Source organism: Meriones unguiculatus, chromosome 9, assembly GCF_030254825.1.
Source record: "Meriones unguiculatus strain TT.TT164.6M chromosome 9, Bangor_MerUng_6.1, whole genome shotgun sequence".
NCBI lineage: Eukaryota > Metazoa > Chordata > Mammalia > Rodentia > Muridae > Meriones > Meriones unguiculatus.
In genome coordinates, this window is record NC_083357.1 from 71,770,438 (window position 1) to 71,793,639 (window position 23,202).

The 23,202-nt window shown below is 42.8% G+C and overlaps 1 protein-coding gene across 1 annotated transcript in view; it reads left to right on the plus strand.

Annotated features, from left to right (window-relative positions):
• The window catches only part of Cpb2 (carboxypeptidase B2), a 43,512-nt gene that overhangs the window by 16,745 nt on the left and 3,565 nt on the right, over positions 1–23,202 (plus strand). Inside the window, exons 3-10 of the mRNA XM_021635049.2 lie at positions 464–588; positions 3,402–3,510; positions 5,747–5,848; positions 8,675–8,779; positions 13,025–13,135; positions 14,344–14,437; positions 16,878–17,080; positions 21,888–21,975. Coding sequence (XP_021490724.1) covers positions 464–588; positions 3,402–3,510; positions 5,747–5,848; positions 8,675–8,779; positions 13,025–13,135; positions 14,344–14,437; positions 16,878–17,080; positions 21,888–21,975 — 937 coding nt within the window. The remainder of the gene's footprint in view (positions 1–463; positions 589–3,401; positions 3,511–5,746; positions 5,849–8,674; positions 8,780–13,024; positions 13,136–14,343; positions 14,438–16,877; positions 17,081–21,887; positions 21,976–23,202) is intronic.

Sequence of the window (23,202 nt, forward strand, 5' to 3'; positions counted from 1 at the left end):
ATGTCACGGGACTGTGTTCTCATTTACCTCAGAATCTCACTACTTATTCTGATACTGGGCATATGATTTCAGACAAATTAGCTAGGATCCTTTATTGGCTAATCTTTATCAAGAAAACGATAATGTCTGTCTGGCTGACATTCTAAGGAGCAAAGTGGATATTCTAATGAGTAATGAGTGTGAAAGCACTGTGGAGGAAAGAAGTAGAAATCAGCTCCACAGTAGAGTCAAAATGTATTCATCTTCCCATCAAATATTAAGAATCTGGAGTGTGAGTGATAGTGGATATAAAGAGCTCCCTGCAAAATGAGTGTTTATATCACTGGGTCCGGGGTGGAGACGGCTGAGAGGGCGCCCTTGCCATGGCCCTTCTACACACACGGCTTTTAAGGGCCTAGCTACGGGTTCAAATGATGTCAACAACTCCGCTTTCAGTTTACCGATTTCCTCCTGGAAACTGCAGGTCTCTCTCTGGCAGCCAGTGACCGCTGAACTCATTACGAAGAAAAAGGAAGTGCACTTTTTTGTCAATGTGACTGATGTCGACAGCGTGAAAGCCCACTTAAATGTGAGCAGGATTCCATTTAGGTAGGTCTCCTTTGCTATGTGCTTTCAGCGACGATGGACACCTACTGTGTCTTTGACCAAGATGATGTGATAGCTTTGTGAAAAAAATTGAGTGCATTAAAATTGTGACTTGGCAGTCTCAGAGACAGACTCGGGGGATGAGACTCAAGACCGAACTCAGTCCTTGATCAGAATTAAGACTCAGCGGTTCTCAGAATCTCTCGTTCTCTTCTTTCTGTTACTACTCTTTTCCTAGACCTATACTATGCATATGTAGCCATATGTAATATATATGATTACATATGCATATAAAACATATACACTTAATAGTGGGAATACTTGCAAAGAATTTTATTTGCTTTTATGCGCATGGGTGTTTTGCCTGCACACACTATGTGTGGTGCCCACAGAGCTAGAAGAGGATGTCAGAGCCTCTAGAACTAATATATCTCAGCTGATCTTCAGTGTACTTTGGAATCCTGAAGAAGCAGGTTCTAAATACCAGCGAAGAAACGCCTCAGCAGCAGGGCAAAGGAGCTTGTCAGTGAAAGAGAGGACAGGCAGGCAAAAGGCAAAAGCTGCTTTCTTCCATGTCCTTATTATAGACTTAGGATGGGTCTTCCGACCTCAAATGATCCAGGTTTAAGATGTCTTCATACCTCAAATGATCTAATTAACTAAATATTCTTCACAAATAAGTCCAGTGCTTATGTTCTTAGTTAATTCCAGATGTAGTCAAGTTGACCAGCAAAAAAAGCCATTGCAGAAGAATTTGCACACAGTTCATCAAGGCAGACAAAGAGCGATGGCATGCACAGTCAGGAAGCACAGACCAATGAATGTAGCTGCTGGCTCCCTCTTCCCCTTTTATTCAGCCTTGGATCCCCCTCCAGCCCATGGAATCTACCACCTATATTTAAGATGGCTCTTCCAGTATCACTTAACCTAAAGCTAGAAAATCCCTCATGTGCTCAGAAACCTGTCTGTTCAGCGATTCTGGAGGCTCTCGGGTTGACAGGAACTATCACACCTTGGTAAGATTTGGGACAGCTCTTGGAAAAGGAGACAAATCTGTCATGAATTCTTTCTTCTCAAAGTTAATGGATGTTTCTGAAGACCGGGCCCTCAGCTAGACAGATGACATTGCAATTTGTCAGTGACACTTAGTCATCTATATGATCTTGTAGAAATTATAAATGTATACTGGAGATAAAATAACATTGACTGTGCAGCTTAAGTGATTTAAAAGCATCAAAAGAAAACAAAACAAAACAACGTATTGGGTATTGTTTCTGTTCAGAGTCCACTCTCTCTTTTAGTTTCTCTGGATTACTTTTTCTTCTCCTGAGCCAGGGTCCCCCCTCTGCTGTCCTTTTGTACTTCCTGCGACCATGGCCTTTTATGTGTGCCAATGGACACCCTCTGTGTAATATGTTTGGAGAATTGTTGATGATGTATTAGAGGCACTTACTGTCCCTTCCAGGAACTGTACTGAGTGTACTGAGGCAACCCATACAATGTCATTATAGAACTGTGCAAGGTAGAGGCTGTTCCCAGAGGCAGAGGGAAAAACCGTTTAAAGATTCGTTTATTTTTATCTTATGTGTAGAGGTATTTTGCCTGCATGTATGTCTGTGCATCACTTTTGTGAAGTGCCCACAGAGGCCAGAAGAGGGCATTGAATCCCATGAACTGGAGCAAGAGATGCTTGTGGGCCTCCGTGTGGATGCTGGGAACTGAAACTCTGTCCTCTGCTGGAGCAGCCTGTGCTTTGCACCATCTCTCCAGCCCTGAAAAGTTGTTTAGTTTTGTTGTTTTTTTTTTTCTTTTTTGTCTTACAAGTCAACAGTTGAAATGTGGTGGAGGCAGAAGTCAAACTCATAACATTCAGATATCTAAGTCTTGGCTTTTGGCCATTGGCCTAAATGAAGAAACTTTTGAGCAGTTTGAGAGCTGATTCCAAACTGTTCATCCCAGCTGACAATTCTGATAAAGTACTTGCCTAGTCAGTAGGGTAAGCAGGCTAACAGTCTCAATCTTACCTTGCCCTGCATTTTGACTTGCAAAGGCCTGCTCGTGTATCATCCTGCAGAACATCTGTACCACACCTATGAAAAATAAGAAAGAAAGGTGGTCTGCTTCTCCTGCGTCCTTCAGAGAAAACAGATATTGTTCTGGACTGATGTTTCATGTTCTAGCCAGATGTCTCTTGCTGTGATAAACACCAAGATCAAAAGCAACTTGGGCAGGAAAGGGTTTATTTAATCTTACATATTATAGTACATCATTGAGGGACGTCAAGGCAGGAACTTGAAGCAGAAACCACAGACGATTACTCCTTACTGGTTTGATCTCACATCCAGCAACCTCGGCTAAACAGCTCTGGCCCATCTGCTAGGGATGGTACCATCTGCAGTGGGCTGGGCCTTCTTACATCAACTAGCAATCTCTCCTCCCACATTCCTCTTCCCAGCACCACAGACATCCCTCTTTCCAGGTGTGTCGAGTTGATAACCAAAATCAGCCATCACTATTCTCATAGAAGACACACTGAAGGACCACAGTCCAGAAACATGGATACTGATAGAGGAGGATGAACTCTAGGCAGTCCTGAAGTTAAACCTCATATCCTCTCCCCAGGGTCCACAAGGCTCTGCTAAAGGGGCTTGTGGATTCATCTTGTCTCCATAGACAGCTGTGTTGTTTTAGTTGCTGAACTGCTCATTGGACCTGCTGGCAACTCTCCCACAAGCTCACATATGCGGCCTGCAATGGGCCATGTGGGGAAGCCAGCATCGGGCTTGGAAGCCGCTCACCTTCTGTTTCGTTATCAGTGTCCTGGTGAACGATGTGGAGGATCTAATTCGACAGCAGACTTCCAACGACACGTTCAGCCCCCGGGCCTCCTCATCCTACTACGAACAGTATCACTCACTAAATGAAGTAAGTTACCATGCCATTCCTCAAAGGTACTGTTTTCACTTAACCAGCATTGCCATTTCAAAGAATAATAACCAACTAAGGGTTTATTTTGAATCATATGTAGGTTGATTAAAGGGCAGTAATTTATGCTTTTGCTGATTTCTCCTTTGGGAAGGTTTGCCCCCATATTTGATAAATTGGCTATACAATGGCATGTGTATGTAAGGCTAACAGTATCTGGAATTTCTGGGGATAATACTAACAGAAATATTGAATGCTAATAACAACAGAAAATAAAGAATAGGACTGCCACACTGAAATCATTCATGTCTCTTTTGACCAGTACCTGAATTTTATTCTTAATGAATAGTGGCCAAATTACCTCACAGAGTTAAAGGGTTATATCCACTTATATTTGAATGCCATAAATGAATAATGAGTGCATTTTGTCCTTCTGGGTAGGAACTTTTAAACCAGGATGTCTTTGACGGGTTGCCTAAAAATTGGCCAAAACCACACCTAAGACTTGGGTAATGAGAATCAATTTTATATTTCATTTTTGAAATCATCTGTTTCTTTCCAGTTGGTTAATCTAGTGTGTGAAATCAACACTAGGAGAGTTCCCAGAGACAAAACCAAAGAGTTGGTCATCATGAGTTCAGAAGATCCAAGTGTACCTGGGAACTTGGTCTGTATTAATGACCAAGTTTGGTCTCAGATATCTCAAATCACATGATAATTCAATGCCTGCTTTAAAGGGGTTGCTAAAGTCAGCCCCAGAGAAATAATTTCTCCTCCTGTTGTAGTTTGGATGGGGCCTCAGATTCAACTGGACTTCTGTGCTGGACAGAGTCCAGAATGAAGCTACCGCTCACGTGCAGTTGCCTTCTTCAGCTTCCCTTCATATTTCCCCTTTGTTGTCACAACAATCTCATTAGGTCTCTGGTGTAAACAATGATGCTGACACTTTCCTGTGAAAAAATGGTGCCCACATTTCTTCGTCCTAAAAAGTGAATGTGTGCATTTGTGTATGTGACTGATTCAGTTAGACTGGCCGGCCAGTGAACCCCAAGGGTCTGCCTGTCTCCATCCCGCCCCAACATATGCCCCCTTCCCCAGTGTTAGGATTACACACGCATGACGAGGTGCCTAAATCTTACACAGGTGATGGTGATCTGAACCCAGGTCCTCATGCTTGTTCCACAGACACTATCACAGCAGTAACCTCCCTTCCCCTTCCCCTGAGTTTCTTTTTTTTTTAAGCTCTGTAATGTGAGCTACAGGATGCTTGGTAGAAGGACCACATGTAGAGAGGCAGTCTCAATGTGATAAACCTCTAAAACAGTACTCCTCAACCTTCCTGATGCTGCAACCCTTTAATACAGTTCCTCATGCTGTGGTGACCCCCAACCATAAAATTGTTTTGCTGCTATTCCATAACTGTAACTAATTGTTGTAATGTAAATAATTTTGTAGATAGAGGATTGCCAAAGGGGTTGAGAACCACTGCTCTAAAAAGAACTCTGGAATTTGGCAAAGTGGCTCAAGATCATACCCTCAGCATTCAGAAGGCTGAGGCAGGAAGAACAAGACCAGCTTGGGTAACATAATGAGATCCCGTCTCAAAAGACAAAACAACAAAAAAGCGAAAGACATAGCTTAGTAGTAGGGTGCCTGCCTGTCACATACAAGGCCCTGCATTCCATCCTCAGAACCAGAAAATGAATAAAAAATGTCTGGGCTGGAGAGATGGCTCAGCAGTTAAGAGGACTGGTTGCTCCTCTATAGAACCTGGCTTCAATACCCAGCACCCAAATGGTGGCTCACAGCTGTCTGTAACTCCAGTTTCACAGCATCCAATGCCCTCTTCTGGCCTCCACAGGCACCCAAGTGGTGCACAGACATATACCCATAGACATAAAATAAAATCAAATTGAAGCCAATGGTTTCCAAGGCCACATTTGAAAGATTAACTTTGTTCACTGCTTCTTAGAGCTGCTTCACTTTTCTCCTAATCCTTGGAATGCATCAAAACTCTCCTTTTATTCCTTTTCAGCAGAGGAAACCCCTCCTCCTGAGTGTTTTCGGTTCTTCAGTTCCTTTATTGTAAAGAATGGAGATGAACCTCCTGTATGTGAGGAAGCTGCCTGTGCCCTGTGGTCAGGGACCTCCTTTGAACATGCCCTATGACAAACCTGTTGTCAAGGACCTCCTTTGAACATGCTCTATGCCTAACCTGATACTTTTGTTCACATAGATCTATTCCTGGATAGAGGTTATAACTGAACGCCATCCCAACATGCTCCAGAAAATCTACATCGGGTCGTCATATGAGAAGCGCCCACTTTACGTTTTAAAGGTATGAGGAGAGCCACTTAGGGAAGAGATTAACTCCCCAATGGTGTTTGTTATGACTTAGTTCTACTTTTCCTTGAGTTCGGCAAGTATTTTTATTTCAAGTGTATCTTAACTTTAATATCTAGCTCCTTAGGGATAAATTAACTTTAACATTTTCCCCTTGGGTGATGAGTTTATAAGACTGAAAGCCAGCTCTAGAATCTGCCCCACCTGTGTTCATATCACATTCGCCAACTAGATAAGCCACTTTGTGTGGGCTTCAGCCAGCACACTCATAAAACAAAGGGCGTAGCCTGGGCTACTCCCCACCCACCCACCCCCTTTTTTTTTTTTTTTATTTATATCACTACCTCCCTTAGATTGGCTGGGAGAGATTGTGTATCTTGAGTTGCTCTTGGACAAACAATAGCCTAGCCAAAGTAGGAGCTGAGCCACCAAATCAGGGAAGGACAGAGAGCAAGGCAGTGCTGTAGCTACTGCCTTACTCACCATCCGTGTGGTTATTTACTTTCAGCTGCAGAATCTTATGAGCGAGAACTTGATCTTTAAAAGCCAGTTCCAAAAATAATTTCGGGTTATGAAAATAAGGGAGAAGAGCTTAACAAATACGTAGAGTAACAAAAACAAGAAGAAAAGAGAGTTAAATATTGCCATCTATATCGTTTTAGGAGGGTTTCTTTTCCAACCCTGTAGCTGACAATATCCAAACAAAGGAGAGAGTAATATTGCCTTGTATGGGGTGTTTTCTTTGAATAAATGGTGCTTAGGGAAGATCAGTGAAGGTGAACACTGGAAAAGCTGTAGCCATCATGTCTACGATGACATTACCGGTCACACTTTCCAATTCCATAGTTCTGTTTTCTCCCACACTCTCTCTCTCTAAAAAAAAATTAAAGAAAAGCTCTGCATAAATGTACTTAATAGAAACATACATTTGCTTTAGTGGCATAGAGTTGGTACATAGTCACTTGTAACAGGTAAACCTTTGCAGTCACTCAAAGATAAGACTTCGAATCTGGATCTTAGATTCAATCTGCCCTGGATGAGAACTTTCAGTGCACACTCGAGGCAGAAATGAGGCATGCTGGGTTCCTCTACCGCTTGAGTTAGCTAACCAGATCAGTTCCATGGGCACGGTCTTGGTGTGCTCACCCACAGTGCTTTCTCGTTTTGTGTGCATCTTGCTACTGGGGTGTCTGGAAGCTGAAAGAACACATGAGAAAAATCATGCAGCCTGGTTGGTTCCATCAAGATTTACATTTATTTAACTGAGGAGTGTGAGTCTCTGAAGACCCACATCTTGCCAGTGTCAGAGCCAGCAGGAAATGTATCCCTAAAGCTAAAGTACATAAATATAAATGAATGAATGAATGATCAATAAGGCAACTAACCTGGACAAGTAAGGACTTTCTTGGCACTGATTTGATGGCATCATCCACATTTATTTGATTAGGTAATTTGACCATTAGCAGCCATTTTTCTTTCCCTCTTAACTGCGGTCAGGGAAGGAAACCTTCCCAGGATGATGTAAATGACAATATTCACTTTCTTTGTTGCTTGTTTTGGTTCCTCTCCACATTTGTTTGAATTTATAATTCTTTTTCCTCCATACCCTGAATTTATTTTTATAACTAATTTTAAAGAAACAAATAAATTATGGGGCCTGTAGAATTGGCTCAGTGGTGAAGAGTGCTGGCTGCCCTCTCAGAGGACCCAGATTCCATTCCCAGCACCCACACAGTGGCTCACACCATCTGTGACTGCAGCCCAGGGGATTCAACATCCTCATCTGTCCTCTGAGAGTACGAGGCACACGCGTGGTGCAGACACACATGCAGGAAAACACTCCTACAAATAACATTTTAAAAGTTTTAGGTCAAACAAATTTTGACTGATTTGGAAATGCTCGTGAGAATTCTATTTTCTTGGTAATTTCGTGTATGTATATATCAAATCTACCTCCTCATTCCCTCTCCTTCAATTCCTCCCCTATCTCTCTCCTTCCTCTCCCCCAGCTTTATGTGCTCGCTCGCACACACTCTTTCTCAGTGCTGTCCATATGTGCACTATGGGAGCACAGTAGGCTTTCAGGGGCCTCATTCCTGAGAAAACTTACTCTCCCTCCCTCACCAGCCATCAGTTGCCAGCTTCCTCCCCAGCCAGAGGTGGGACTTCATGAGCCTCTCCTCCATTTACACTGGGATTTTAGCTGGCTTGGCCTTGAGAATCCGTCTAAAGACATCAAAGGTCACAGTGTACAACCTGATTATTCTTGCTCCACAGAGCTGACCCCCTGCACTAGCCCTCTGTCCTGTGCATCAGGTCAAAGCCTCTGTCCCTAATCTAATGGTACCAGTTGTATGAGTCAACCAACGATGTGTTCATCCTTTGGGGATGAAGTGGAGAAATAGTATGTACTCTGTGGGGGAAATTTGAGGGAGTCTGTATTTCTGAAGTCTCTATCCTTCTTGCAGACAACTGCCCACCAGCACCTCTGAGGAGTAAAGACACTCAAAGCAACAGGTCTCTGCTCCTCTTTCTGCATGTCTAGATAATGCAGGGCCCGGAGGACTTTAACAGTCCTGTCTTCAACATCATTCCCAACTCACCCATGCATCAGACCTAAGCAACTGCTCCTTCCATCTCACCAGCTTTCAAATTTGCTTTGCAAATTTTCAAGAGAACAATGTATTTGCAGTAAGTCCATTGAAAGGGTGGACTTAAAGAAAAGATGGGGAAGTGTTGTTTGTGTTGTATTTTTATTTTATTTTATTTTATTTTATTTTATTTTATTTTATTTTATTTTATTTTGTGTGTGTGTATGCAGGTTTCAGGAAAGGAAAAAACAGCCAAAAATGCCATATGGATCGACTGTGGAATCCATGCCAGAGAGTGGATCTCTCCTGCTTTCTGCTTGTGGTTTGTAGGCTACGTAAGTACTTTCCATAGGCCAGCATTTCTCCAGGGTCACTGGAGCCAGGATCAACTGTATTACAATTAAGCTGAATTTCCCCACATCACATCCTGGAATTCTTGGTTCATGCTTTACAAGTGAAGCTTGGAAAACCGTAGTGTCCACACTGAATGATAATTAAGAAACAACTTACTATTAAGTGATAAGCTTCCTAAGTAGAAAAATATTTGAAGCAATTATCTGTTTGGTCGTAATCGTCATCATCAATCATCACTTCAGTTTGAACTGTCTGGACATCTTTTGCCATATCCCATCCTTGAAAACTGAACACGAAGCAAACACTTACAGAGCAGATAATGCTTTTCCATGTGTCAGAATTAAAAAAAAAAAAAAATCTGTCCCTGAAGAAGAAATTGGTATTAAGAAAAGGCCATGTATAAAACAAAAAGTATGCTGTGAAATTGGCACATAGGAAGGCTGTAAGCCTCCCGAAAGAATAAAAACAATAAGGCTGTGCTCCAAATCTTACAAATGAGCGTATGTCCCATCCATTTTGCTTACTACAAAGAGACATGTACTGGAATATTCAAAATGCATAGCTTTTTTATAATGGTATTCATGAATATTATAATACAAAATAGATCACTCAGGAAATTAAGACATCACTGATGAGAGTTCTCTTAACAAATGGATCACATCAAACACCAAGTCGTTTCGGCCTGAATTGGGTCCTCACAAATGCAATAGTCTTAACCACCATCACCTGCCTAACCACCTTCCCTCCCCCAATAATTTGAATTTATTATATGACACCATTCCTGGAGAAATGTGAATAAATAAATGTCTACTTAACCCAGAAAGGGAAGCAGCCACAGACCAAAGTAAGGATACCCCCCCAAAAAAAACAATGGGTTTAGTGGGGTTACTTACTGATCTGTGGGTGAAGGGTTAGATCCAGGAGCAGGGATGACCTCCAGGCAACGGTTCTCATTGAAAGCCCACCCCAGCAAACCTGACAATTCATGAAAGCTGGAGCCCTTGAGCTCACTGCACAACTTGCAGGCAGCTTTACAGGTTGAAGAGTGTCTCTTTCAGACAATTTGGCTAGCCTGATCCTCATCCACATAGTTCATCTCGTCTCTGTCTCCCCAGAAATTTTTACCTCTTACTTGGCACGGGAGGTACCTTGTACATCTGATCAGATTCAGGGTTTTCCTGAAACTTCTGAGTTGTATACTGCCCGAGTCTTCTTAATAAACCTCTTTTTAGAACTTCTTGTGCTTCAGAGAACTTCTAAGGAAATTGTTAGCCAGCTACAGTGTAGCATCCCTAAACCCACTGAACTGTTTCCACCCACCACTGGAACTATGTGGACCAAATGAGATTGGTTCCAACTCACCAGACCCTCATCAACCCAGTCATTGGGCTGCCTTGAACATTACCCAAGATGGATAGATTTAATAAAGGGACCATCAGCTAGTTGACAAAGAAGATACTTGCAAGAAAGTCACAACATTTCTTTTTCACCTACTTCTGAAGGCTAAAATAGCCAGAATAAAACTCAAGTTCATACTGGCAATGACTCATTTTAGCAAAGTTTTCCCGAATACCTTGCCCTCTCAACACACCTTTTCTTCCTGTTACCCTTTACCCACTTGGTGATTCTTTGTAAGATTATTTTACTTATTCTACAAATATTCTTAAGTTGACCATGAGAACATAGACTTTGGAGGTATAAGGGCCAAGATATGGCTTGAGGATCTTACCATCAAGTATTTTTTTATCTTAATAGTACTCAGTCAGTACTTTTTTACTCACGTCAATAATCTTGTCAGTAATTTCCACTGAGTGAGCATTCATGAAATTCCAGTCTGACCTGCCTAAAAACTAACCCAGGGCACTGGCCCTTAAAATATTTCAAACCACTGCAGGAGAGAAAGTAAATTTAAATACTTCTAAATAATTTACATGGGGTTGGAGCTGCCTAACTCAGTGGTTAAGTTTTCCTAAGGCACTGTGTTCAAAATAGGTTTTACATGAGTAGATTTTTTTGGGTTTTTTTTTGGTGTTGTTGTTGTTTTTGTTTTGTTTTGGTTTTGAGACAGGGTTTCTCTATACAGCCTTGGTTGTCCAACTCACTTTGTAGACCAAGCTGGCCTTGAACTCACAGAGATCTGCCTGCCTCTTCCTCCCCAAGTGCTAGGATCACAGATGTGTGCCGCCACACCCAGCTTAGATTTTACTTTGGAAAGTCAAAAGAGTCAAAGGAGAATCGAAATCTTAACTCTTAAGTCTTTTACTCCCTCCAACACCTTACTAAATCTTGCAAAAACACATAGTCCACCTTCAGTGAAGGTGTTAATTGACTCTGAGAAGAAGCCCAGGGTCAGACATGCCCCTCTCTGTTTCTCACTAACTCGCAGGAGGCCGAGCTGGATCCCTTCTATTTCTGCAAAAGCAGAAGCTGAGACTAATGTGTTCACACCTGCATGGCCAGCGGAGCTGCAGCTCACTGGTACATCAGAGTGGCCTCAATCTTCAGAGTCAAGATATCTCCAACTTTTCTTCAAACTGCAACAGCAGCAACCAGGAGCAGCAGGGGGAGCAGCCTCCTCCTCCTTCCCTCCTTCCCTCTCTCCCTTTGCTCCTCTTCCTTCTTCCTTCTTGTTGCTGTTCTTATTGTTCTTCTAGTTTCTTCTACTTCTCCTCCTCCTCCTCCTCCTCCTCCTCCTCCTCCTCCTCCTCCTCCTCCTCCTCCCATCCTGCCCTTTCTCCCATCCTGCGCAGGACTCTGTCATTTATTCCCTCTCAAGAGTTTTCCAGAATTAAGCTATCTGCAGCAAAGATCACACCCCTGATAATGCATAAGACAATCATTGTTAACTGCTGTGGACAGACTGAAGCAGCCTCATATCCCATTCCTGGGATTAAAACAAAAATATATTCATATAACTTAACTGGGTTTTTAAAGAAACCGAAAGTCTCACTACAGACTCAGGTCCCGATGATGACTGCCGCTCACTGTTAAGGTTATTTTTATAAAACTGTGTTTGTTTCTCAGTTTCGCTCTAACCCGGCTATCATACAAAGAATTGAGACTCTATTATATTTGTTTAGTAATAACCTTCACATCAGAAGAACTGAGCAGTTATGACTCTATTCTGAACCCTCTAAGCTATTCTGGTTTCCTCCCAGTGTATATCCTAGAGATGCATGCACTTGGTAGCTTCTTGCTGAGCTCTCTCTCCTGGTTCCTCTAGACATCTGCTAGTGACTTGATCCTCTACTTCTTCCTCTGTCCCCTCCTCCCCTGGCTGGCAGGGAATCTAAGCCTATTCTCTCCCATGCTCAGCGATTGGCTGTAAATTGGTTTATTGACATATCAGGGGACAATTGGAGAGCAGGGTTCACACAACATTGAGAGAGAAGAGTCTCAGAACAAGGATTGCAACCAGATATGGGGGGGGGGGGTACAGAAATCGCCATTTGAATTGCATAATAACTTTATGCCTATAACTCATGTTCATGCAAGTGACAAAATGTGAGGGAAAGAAAGTGGAAACAAAGTTCAAGACAAGTTCTAAGGACTATGTAGAAAATTGTTTAATTAAGTGTGGGTCTAAAACAGTGGTTTTCAACCCTCCTAATGCTGTGACCCTTTAATAAAGTTCTTCATGCTGTGGTGACCCCCAACCATAAAATTATTTTCACTGCTATTTCATAACTGTAATTTTGTTGCTGTTATGAAGTGTAATGTAAGTGCCTGATATGCAGATGGTCTTAGGTGACCCCTGTAAAAGAACTTTTTGATTCCCAGAGGGCTTGTGACCCATGCGTTGAGAACCACTGGTCCAAAGCAAAATTAGGAAGAGCCCTGGTTACTATGGAGTACTGAAAAGGAGCTGAACTATACGGAGTTTTTTTGTTTGTTTGTTTTTTGCTTTGTTTTTTAAAATCTTCATCGTAAACTTATGGCTTTAAAGGGTATCCTTTCTTGATGTTTGAAGCAGAGTTTAGAAATGGGTGGTTCTATGTTTCTGTCCTCATTAAATAGGAAGGCCTCTGCACTCTGCACAAAGCGTTGACCCATATGGTATCCGAGTACTGCAAATCCAGTCACTTTCGGGGTTTGTCACTCTTCTTGCAAATGAATTCCGCACATTGAAATAAACAACCCAGGAAGAGAGGAGCACTGGTTTAAAACTGAGGCCAAGCTCAGAAGGATCTAAACCGAGACATTAAGCACCCTTGGTTTAACTGCAGGTAACTCAGTTTTACGGGAGAGAAAAGCTGTATACCAATCTCCTGAGGCATGTGGACTTCTACATTATGCCAGTGATAAACCCAGATGGCTATGACTACACGTGGAAAAAGGTGGGTGAAGGCAAAAGAAGCAGACTTTGGGAAATACAGGCATGCAGGGTGAATTATTCATGGAATCCTGGGCCTTGGTGACAAGGTTTTCTTATGGGAAAAAAGTGTTCAATTACCGGAAATTTCAAATATCCATAAGAAACAGATTTAATTGCATACCGACGGTACACTAACCTCCTAGACATCCATCTCACAGCCTCGGTGATGATGGTAAGTTCTCTGTTGCTGTGACGAAATACCTGAGAGGAAAAGCGTAGAGGGGAGAAAGGTTGGTTCTGATCCAGAGTTTCAGAAATTTCAGCTTATGAGGCTTGTGGAGGTCATGGCAGGAAGCAGATGGTGAAACAAGAATCCTTCCTGTCATGATGGCTGGGAAGCAAAGAGGGGGAAGCCAATGTCCCATCATCCCCTGCAAGGACACACTCTGCAGTGATCTCAGTTTGTTTTGCTAGAAATCCATTTCCATCTCCTCCCAATAATGCCAGAGACTGGCAGCCAAGCCTGCAGCAGCACATGGGCTTCTTGGGAATGTTACAGATCCAAATCATTTCACCAACTCAAGACCCGTTGTGTTTCGTTTATGTCTTCTCCTGCCTTCTACTTTGCCCACCATATTTTTTAAGACAATCCTAAACATTGCATCATCATTTTATTAATAAACACTTCACCCCACATTTCAAAAAAAAAATTCTTAAAAAATAAAAGCTCATGGTTTTAGTGGTGCCCCATGTCTGTAATCCCAGCAGCTGTCAGGAGGCAGAAGGATTGCTAGGAGTTTGGGGTCAGCTTCCACTAAACAGAGTTCTGCAGGGTAGCCTGGGCTACAGTGCAAGACTAGCACATACCAACCCAAATCAGCGCACTGCAGAGGGATCGCTGTGATCACAGCGCAAAAGTTTTGCGCTGAGCTACAAGCTGCTTTACTTTTCTTTGAAGGAGGTCAAAATGAGCTTGCACATGAAATTAGTTTAAAGAAGGTGGGGCTAAGAAAGCCAGCATGCAGATTAACAGAGCCAAGTGAGGTTTTTGTACGTGTATAGGTCAAAATCCATGAGAGGCCATCATTTTGTTCAGTTCAAGCTGAAGGTTCGAGTGGGTGTGACTGGAACCTGGCTGGAGGTGGGGCTGTGTGAGAGGACTGTGCCAGAGACAAGCTGCTCCAGCAGGAGGGTCTGTCTTGATTACCTGTCCCTGCCTGATTCCTTTAGAACCGGATGTGGAGAAAGAACCGTTCTATCCACAAGAACAACCCCTGCGTGGGCACAGACCTGAACAGGAACTTCGCTTCCCGGCACTGGTGTGGTAAGCATTTGCTCCGTGCATCTCTTCATGAAGATGGTGAGAACAGCCCTGGCATTCCAACTGGTCCTAAAGGAGGCCTGTCTGAATTAGGGGGTGATCTGATAACAAACATCTGAAGTCAGTGTAGTGCTGTGACTGTTGACTGGAGCCTACAAGTCACGTTAACTTCTCCCGCAACCCCAGACAGGCTTTCTCTGTGTATCCCTGGCTGATCTGGAGCTCCTTCTGTAGACCAGGCTGTCCTTGAACTCAGAGAGACCTGCCATTGCCTCCCAAGTGCTGGGATTAAAGGCGTGTGCCACCACTCCCTGGCTAGATAGGGTTCCTGGAACTCACTCTGCAGACAAGGCTGGCCTCGAATGGCTTATCTTTAAATAAGAAAATGGAACCAGTTCATTTTTATTTATTCTTTGATAATCTTGCACATATAGACAATGTTTCTTGATTATATCCATCTTCAATGTCCTTTCTCACTCTCCCCAAACTGTCCTAAACTGTGGTTCCCCCTCTTTCACTAACTCCTCTTCTTCCCCTCCCTCTCCCTTTTTTTCTCCCTTCTTCCTCCTCCCTTTCCCTCTCCTGCTTTTATAATTGACTGAGTCCAACCAGAGCTGCCTGCATGAGGATGGGAAACCTACCAAAGACTGAATCCACAAAGAAAAAATGACAACCTCCCCCACCAAACCATCAATTGCAAATGACTCCTCGGCTGGAGAATGGAGCCTGGTGAGCTCTGGCCGTATCCATGGTAGAGTTTTTGATTGGTTTGATCTGGTACAGGCACACACAGCCAACCACAGTTGCAGCAGCCACGTCATGCCCAGAAGACAGTGTTTCAAAGCTCTGCTCACAGTCCTTTGGCTCTTACATTCCTCTGCCTCTTCCACAATGTTTCCTGTTCCTCTCAGGGGTTGATATAGGCGATCCACTTAAGGCCGAGGACTCAACACAGATCAGTTTTTAAAGGTCTCTTCTACTGTCTAAGTTTAAAAAGAAATTATCTCAGAATACCAAGGAAGTTATCAGAGATCTCTCTTTGACAAGCCATGTTCATTATCAGGATAGCAAAGACTAGGGTAGAAGACACAACCTTCTTTTTCAATTGTATAGGTAATTTTGTAGTGTTTGAAAATATTTGCTTTTGTGTTAAATATTACCTTTCTTAACAAGTTCATTTTTCGTGAGTAATATAAAATACTAAGAAATATTTAAAATGATATAAAAACAGGCACAGTGTGAATTTATCGTCCTTTGGTTTGAATGAGCTGAGGTCTCAGTGAGCATGGACTTAGTTCATGGGAACAATTTGTTCTCAGGGAGGCAGATGTAAGTTCACTCTTTCTTCCCACTACATTCAGCATTTTAGTTCATAATGCTACACCAAGAAACAACTATGGGCTAGGAACAATGGCATACATCTGTAATTCCAGAACTCCCTGGGCTGAGGCAAGCAGAGGAGAGGGTTCAAGGTCAGACTGGGCTACATAACATGACCCTGTAAGAAAGTACAAACAAGTTTCTAAATTACACAATGAGCTTCAGTCATCTGCCATATTGAAAATTTGTACACAAGGCTTGGGTAAAATGTGGTTCTCTGAGACTCCATTCCTGTGAATTAAAGACAAAGAAAATTGCCAAAAGGCAGGCATATTATTTGGGGTTCTTTAGAGGAACAGAACTTGTAGAATGAAAAAAAATATATATATATATATACACACACACATACACACCATACACACATATAGATGAATGTATACACTCTACTTCAAATAAAACAATTCAATTAAGAAAAATCTCTCACAGGTGTACCCAGCCCCTTGGGTTTTTGTTAATTCCAGGTGTAGCCAAGTTGACAACCAGGAATAGTCATCACATCAGATTACCATACAAAGGGATACATATTATGACCTCTCACTCACAGTAATTAATAAAGCCTACTCTGTTAGCAGGCATCATGGTCATATTGCATGTCATAACCCACGTTTCTAATTGTAAACAGATCCAGAGAATTATTTCCATGGTCTCACTTCTCATTGAGGGCTTCCTTTTTCTTTCTTTCTTTCTTTTTTTTTTTTTTTTTTTTATGAACTATGCTGCTAAGACCAGAAATGAATTCATTTATAATGACTAAGGAAATTCAGTTTATTTTTCCTCATTTAACCAAAAGTTTAGAAACAGGTAACATCTGTGACCTTCCTGGTTGTGTTTTCAGGATTCAAGATGGCTACCCCCAGGGAATAAGGGAAATCCACCGAGAAGGACCTTAGCAAGTTTGCTATAAATACCTATCTTCAAAAGAAACACAGACAATGTCTATTGGACATCATAAATATGTTCTTTATAGAGCCTCCCCTTATCCATGTTTTCTGCATTTGCTGCGCTGTAGAATGCAGAGAAGCACACATCTCCTAATAATGTCACCTTAACACTTTTGCTACAGAGGAAGGTGCATCAAGTTTCTCCTGCTCTGAAACTTACTGTGGACTTTATCCAGAGTCTGAGCCGGAGGTGAAGGCAGTGGCTGACTTCCTGAGAAGAAACATCAACCACATTAAGGCTTACATCAGTATGCACTCATATGCCCAACAAATAGTGTTTCCCTATTCCTATAACAGAAGCAAAAGCAAGGACCATGAGGAACTGGTAAGTGCCACTTACTCATTTTCTCATAAGCATTTTAGGAGTAAAACAACATTCTGCCCAAGAATCAAAAACGTAAGGCTTTTTTTGTTTTTTGTTTTTTGTTTGTTTGTTTTTTTCTTTAGGGAAGGTAGGTGTTTTTTCTACCTCTGACTCTGCCAGGAATCAGCTTGGGTTGAGGTTCACTAAGAGAATTCTAAGCACTCTCCTTAAGCTGAGGATAGAAACTTCATTCCCAAGGAATGGCTTCCCCATGTTAGACAAACTGCATAGAAGACAGGAGAGGGCTGTTAGCTGACTTGCTCTCTATCATGGGGACTGAGAATGGTGGGGTTACGTGATTGTCACTGACTTCCTAGGACAGCTTGCCTCTGGTTAACTGCGGCCCCTCACTTCTGTGGGTGCCAGCAGTGGGAACTATTTAAGCACTGCCTTTTTAACTACCAAAGGCTTGGTGCTGTCAAAGAACCATCAGTGGCTCCACTGAGACAAACCTGCTTGGAATGTAGCAGACAATACAGCACACTCAAAGAAGGCCCACACAGTCTGCAGTCTTCTTACTGCTGTTTGGTCCCAGATGCTCTGTTCAGCTTAACAGAGCACCTTAACAGGTGTAAAGGATGCAGGACTCTCAATGGCTTATGCCAGTGGTTCTCAACCTTCCTAATTGACCCTTCAGTACAGTTTCTCAACCATAAAATTATTTTGTTGCTATTTCAGAAGTGTACTTTTGCTACTGTTATGAATTATAATGTAAATATCTGATATGCAGGATATCTGATATGTAACCCCTAAAGGGGTACAGTTTCTCAACCCACGGATTGAGAACCACCTGGTTATACCCAGAGTTAGATAAACCTTTGTCCCAGGTGCTTTCCAGACAGCAGAGGTGCCCTGGCATTGGCAAGGGCTGACCCCTGTTTACTGGACTGTGCTTACTGCTCATTCTTAACCTCTGAGAGCCATCTCTCCAGCCCCCAACTGCCATTCTTTGTTCCCTGGCTCTCTTAACAGAGTAAAGTAGAGCCGCATTAAATAGGCTGGCAATTATTTATGACAAATATATTTCTTTTTGCATTTTCTGCAAACAGCGTGTTTAAAACGAAAACATACTTGGTATTTGTTTTTTACTCTCAAAGAAAACATTTTAAAGAAATGTTTATCAGTTTCATTATTTCATTTTATTTATTACTTAACGTATTAGTGTTATGAGTTCAAGAAGAGCCGCACACTGACCACTCAAACACCAGACTCAGATTGCTGGAAGTTTGTTGAACGCTGAACAAAAAAACTGACCAATCAGAGCCATAATCTGATAGCCAGACTATGACACTGATCTGTTTCTAAGGCAGGACTTACACGAAAAAAACCATAACCAGTAACAATTAGGTAGCCTGGTGTAGGAAACAAGGGTGGGGCATCATCACATCATTTTGACTAGCTAAACATAATCGATTTTGTTCCAAGTCTATTCCTAGACTCAGTAGCTAGACAAAGCATTTTAAGCCGATTGGCTGGGATTTAGGGTTAGGGGAGCTCTTGAAGGCTTTCCAGCTTTCTGGGAGTAAGGAACGTGGCAGGATGTTTCGGTCTTGACTCTAACAGAACATACATTTATCTTTAACCCAAGCAGAATATGAATTTAACATCTATTCTTTTATTCTAAGTATTGAACTAGCGAATCATATCCTGGTCTCAGGCACATAGGGGCCTGAGAACTTGAACTTAATTTTACCTTATAATCAAAATGGAGAGTTGGAGACAAAATGGCTTCTGATATGCTAAAGGCAACAGCAGGTGTTAACAGGGGCGCCATAGTTATGCTAAGAACTCAAGTGGGTCTCAATAGAGGTGATATAGAGTTCAAATAGGTTACAACAATTATAGAAATAAAAGGATATTTACCATGTAGAATTGGTCTGGTTTTACCTTACTTGGTGGCTGCTAGCTACGTGACTGCTTATTATGGGTAGAACTTTGTATTCTGTCAACATTCAAAGAAGCATTAGGTAAGCCCTGCAATTAAGGATAATTCCATATGATTAGAGAGCTGATCCATAACGAGTTTCACAGACAGCTTATGATGTATCCTCATTACCGCATGAGAGCAACAGAAGTCACAGCTGCCTGGAACTGTAGAAAGTAGGATATAATGAGCCCCGTCCTTGATGGATGTATTGATATCAAGGGGCAGCCGCCATCACAACCAGGCACTGAGAGGTTTCTAGGAGCAAGGGAGGACCTCCCGCACAGAGGAGATGGTGTTTTCCATAAGAGCACACTCAGCGAGCTGTGTGTATGTGTGTGTGTGGTGGGGGAGTTGTTTGCAATAAAATCCCAATTGTTTGATTTTACCATTGAAGACTCGGGGAGCCAGATGCTGGTGTGAAAGCTTGCTAGCTCAGAAAGGCAAACAGGTCAGCACTCAACTGACCCTCCTCCTTCTCCATGCTGTCTCCAAAACCCCTTCAAAATGAATGTCCCTCCAGTCTCTTTATCCGTCCTCCTGACTTCCTCTTACTCTCTGTGGGTTTCTTTCCCATGTTCACTCCCTGTCAACTGGTTATTTGCTCTTCTTAACTTTGGGTTAATATTATTTTTTAATTAAATTTTTTATATTAATTACAGTTAATTCACTTTGTATCCCAGCTGCAGCCCCCTCTCTCATTCCTTCTAACCCCACTCTCCCTCCCTCATCTCCTCCTATTCCATCTCCTCCAAGTCCACTGATAGGGGAGGTTCTCCTCTCCTTCCATCTGACCCTGTTATACCCAGTTCTCGAGCCCCCAAAAGATCTCCAGGAATCGACTCCGTTGCAAAACACATGAGGGTCTTTTTATTGTTAATTACAAGCTGCAGCTTGGGCCTACACAGCCCCAACGGTGGGAGATGAGCGCGCTGCGCCCAGGTTAGTTGGGTGATATATAGATTCTGGTTCCTCCCAGCATGCCCAGGGCAGGGGCAATTCCTGCCTGGCAAGCATCTATTGGTCAGAATGCTACATTTTGAATCGATTGGCTATAGGAAGGTCCCCAGACCATAATGACCTGGTGTCCCTCCCTAGAGGGATTGGCCAGTTTCCTAGCAACTGTTATCTCTAGTAGGTAGGGAAAGAATGTAGTAAGGCAGTCGTTCCCCTCAGGGCATCAACAGACTTCTCCACCCACATAGTTTAGCCCTTAATAATAGCTGCTAATTTTTAATCTTTTTGGTCTCTCAACCCTAGCTTATCAGGTACTTTTCAGGACTGGCTGCATTGTCCTCCTCTGTGGCCTGGCAAGGCTGCTCCCCACTCTTGGGGGTCAGGGGGGAAGGTCAAAGAGCCAGCCACTGAGTTCATGACAGAGACAGTCCCTGTTCCCCTTACTCAGGTACCCATTTGGGTACTGAGCTGCCCTAGGCTACATTTGAGCAGGGTTGGGTTAACATTATTTAATCCTGTTTATAATAGTCAAGCAGAAAGCTTTGGATAACAGGTGTGTGCTAGTGCTGAGCACACCACAACTAAAAACAGGTGTTCTCCAGTAAACAACACAATTCTCAGGGTTCACAGAGTGTTCAAATAGCCTGCAATGGGGAGGGAGGTGCATGAGGAAGTAGATGAGATCAGCTTGTAAAGGTGTTTGAATGCCAATTCATATTTTATCATGTAAATAGTGAAGTTTCATTGTGTGTGTGTTTTTTTTAATTTAATATGTATGGGTATTTTGCTTGCATGTATGTCTGTGTACTACATGCATGCAGTACTTGAGGAGGCCAGAAAATGGCACTAGATCCTCTAGGGCTGGAGTTACAGACAGTTGTGAGCTGCCATGTGGGTGCTGGAAATAGAAACAAGGTCATCTAGAAGAACCACCAGAGCTCTAAACTACTAATCTACCTCTCCGGTCCCCAAACTTATTATTATTTTTTTTTACATTTATTCATTGTGTGTGTGTGTGTGTGTGTGTGTGTGTGTGTGTGTGAGCGCGCACATGTGGGTATGGGCCCATGCATACAAGTGTACATGTTATAGCACACACGTGGAGGGCAGAGGACAGCTTGCAGGAGTTGGTTCTCTCCTTCCACTGTGGGTCCCAGGGGTTAAAGTCAGGTCATCAGGCTTGCCAGCAAGCACCCTAACTTACCCATACAGCCTGGCTCCCAAAACCAATTTTTGTACCCAAAAAACTGGCATAACACAATAGTGACAGATATCCCTCTGGGTCCTCAAGTGACTGACAATGAGTACCGTGATGCTAGCTCCAGTTTTAGAGAAGATAAAATGCTAAGCGGGAGCTCCAGAAACCACTGGTGAGAGTTGGGATAAGGTGTAGTGGAGCCTGCTTATCAGGGACACAGCCCTTCATTTGATGAATCCTTGAAGCCGTTGGACAAATACCCAACAGAAGTCAATTGTGCATGCCGTGGGTGCGTGTGTACACTTTAGAGAAGCGGAATTTAAAGTATAGTGTCAATTTTGTCTAGGAATGGAATAGCTTCCAGGATTATAAATATCTAGTTCATTTTACATAATAAATTAATTCCTGAAAAGCCATGTGAGGTTTTAAAATGCAAATTAAAGACAACATTCAATGCATTGGCAGAGTTTAGCTTTGAAAGCCAGTCAATTGTGATTGCCATAAACTGAAAAACTGCTTTTTTTTTTTTTTTTAGTTATTATAATCTTTTAAATTTACTCTTTGGATAAATCTGGGCTTTTCGCATATATACTTGGGCCAAATTAATGTGCTTATGTTCGTTTGGAAAGTTCAAACTCTCCTGTTTCAGACCTGCAAGCTGACCAACATGTCTCTCCCATTGCTTCTAGTCACTAGTGGCCAGTGAAGCGGTTCGCGCGATTGAAAATATTAATAAAAACATCAGGTATACACACGGCAGTGGCTCGGAAAGCTTATGTAAGTATTCCCCCTCTTTCCCCTCACCTGTTCTCACCTCCCTTCTCCTCCCTCTCCTCCTGTTCCATCTCTGCATTCTCTCAGCACTGGGGATGACACCACGGCCTCAAGTATGCTGGGCAACCACGCTGTGGCTGAGGGCCAGGTTTCTTCAGGGCAGTGTTTCTTCTTGATGGCTTAGACCGTGAGGCACAGAGGAGATGTCTGTTTGGTGTCTTGTAGAGGCTCAGTCCTCCAAATCCAATCTTTAAACAGGATCGTATGTAGAGTAATCATAATGATTGGATACAGAAGCATGGCTTAACCAGTGACAGTGCCAAATGAAGTTGTGTAGACTGATAGCTGCACAGGGCTGGGCATGAGCTAGAATCCTCAGGATCCCTCTTTAAAACAGATGACCAAATGAAAACACGTACGGCCACGTGCATCTGTAACCCCGACACCTGTGTGGGGGCTGGGGCGGGCAGGAAGGTTGCTAGCGCTTTCTGGCTGCCAGCCTAGCCCAGTGTCCTAAAAGAGCCTGTCTCAAGAAAATAAGATGGAGAGTAATTGAGCAGGCACCCAATGTCCTCCTTTGGCCTCCAGAGGCAGGTGTGTGTGCACATTTAGATATAACACACACAACAACAGCAACAAAATAAGAAGCCAAAGTGGTATTTGAGACATGAAGCTTATCTCTATAGAGTGGGGGTTGTATAATTAGTATCATACTAATTAAGAAAAGAAGAAAAGGCCATGCAAGGTCAAGAGTGTACAAGATGCCCACAGCTATCAGGTGATATATAAATCTAGAAGATGTCATTTGGATCGCATGCTTTTTAGTGACAGCCTGCTTCCTGGCTTCTGGTGAGGCTTGGTTGTGGCAAACTCAACAAATGTTTTTGATCCATTTCTCCTGCGATATATTTATTGAGAAACTCTTGCTTAGGCTGGTAAACCCTGCTCTGTTCTTCTGAAGCCAAAGGATAGGGTGTTAGCTGACAGGATTCACGGGGAGACGGGAACAAATGTCTACTCACTCCAGATAGGGAACTGACAACAGACTGAAGAAGGGATAATGCCTCTCTCTGGTGAACCAGAGAGTTTGGGAGTTATTTACAGATACAGAGGTGAGGCTGCCTAAGGGAGCAGAAATGATTCAAAGACAGCCTTATCACCGAAGCATGGGTGATGCCTCAGGGAAGCTGGAGCCCTAGAGCACACTGCTGGAATGTTTTATCTAGGAGG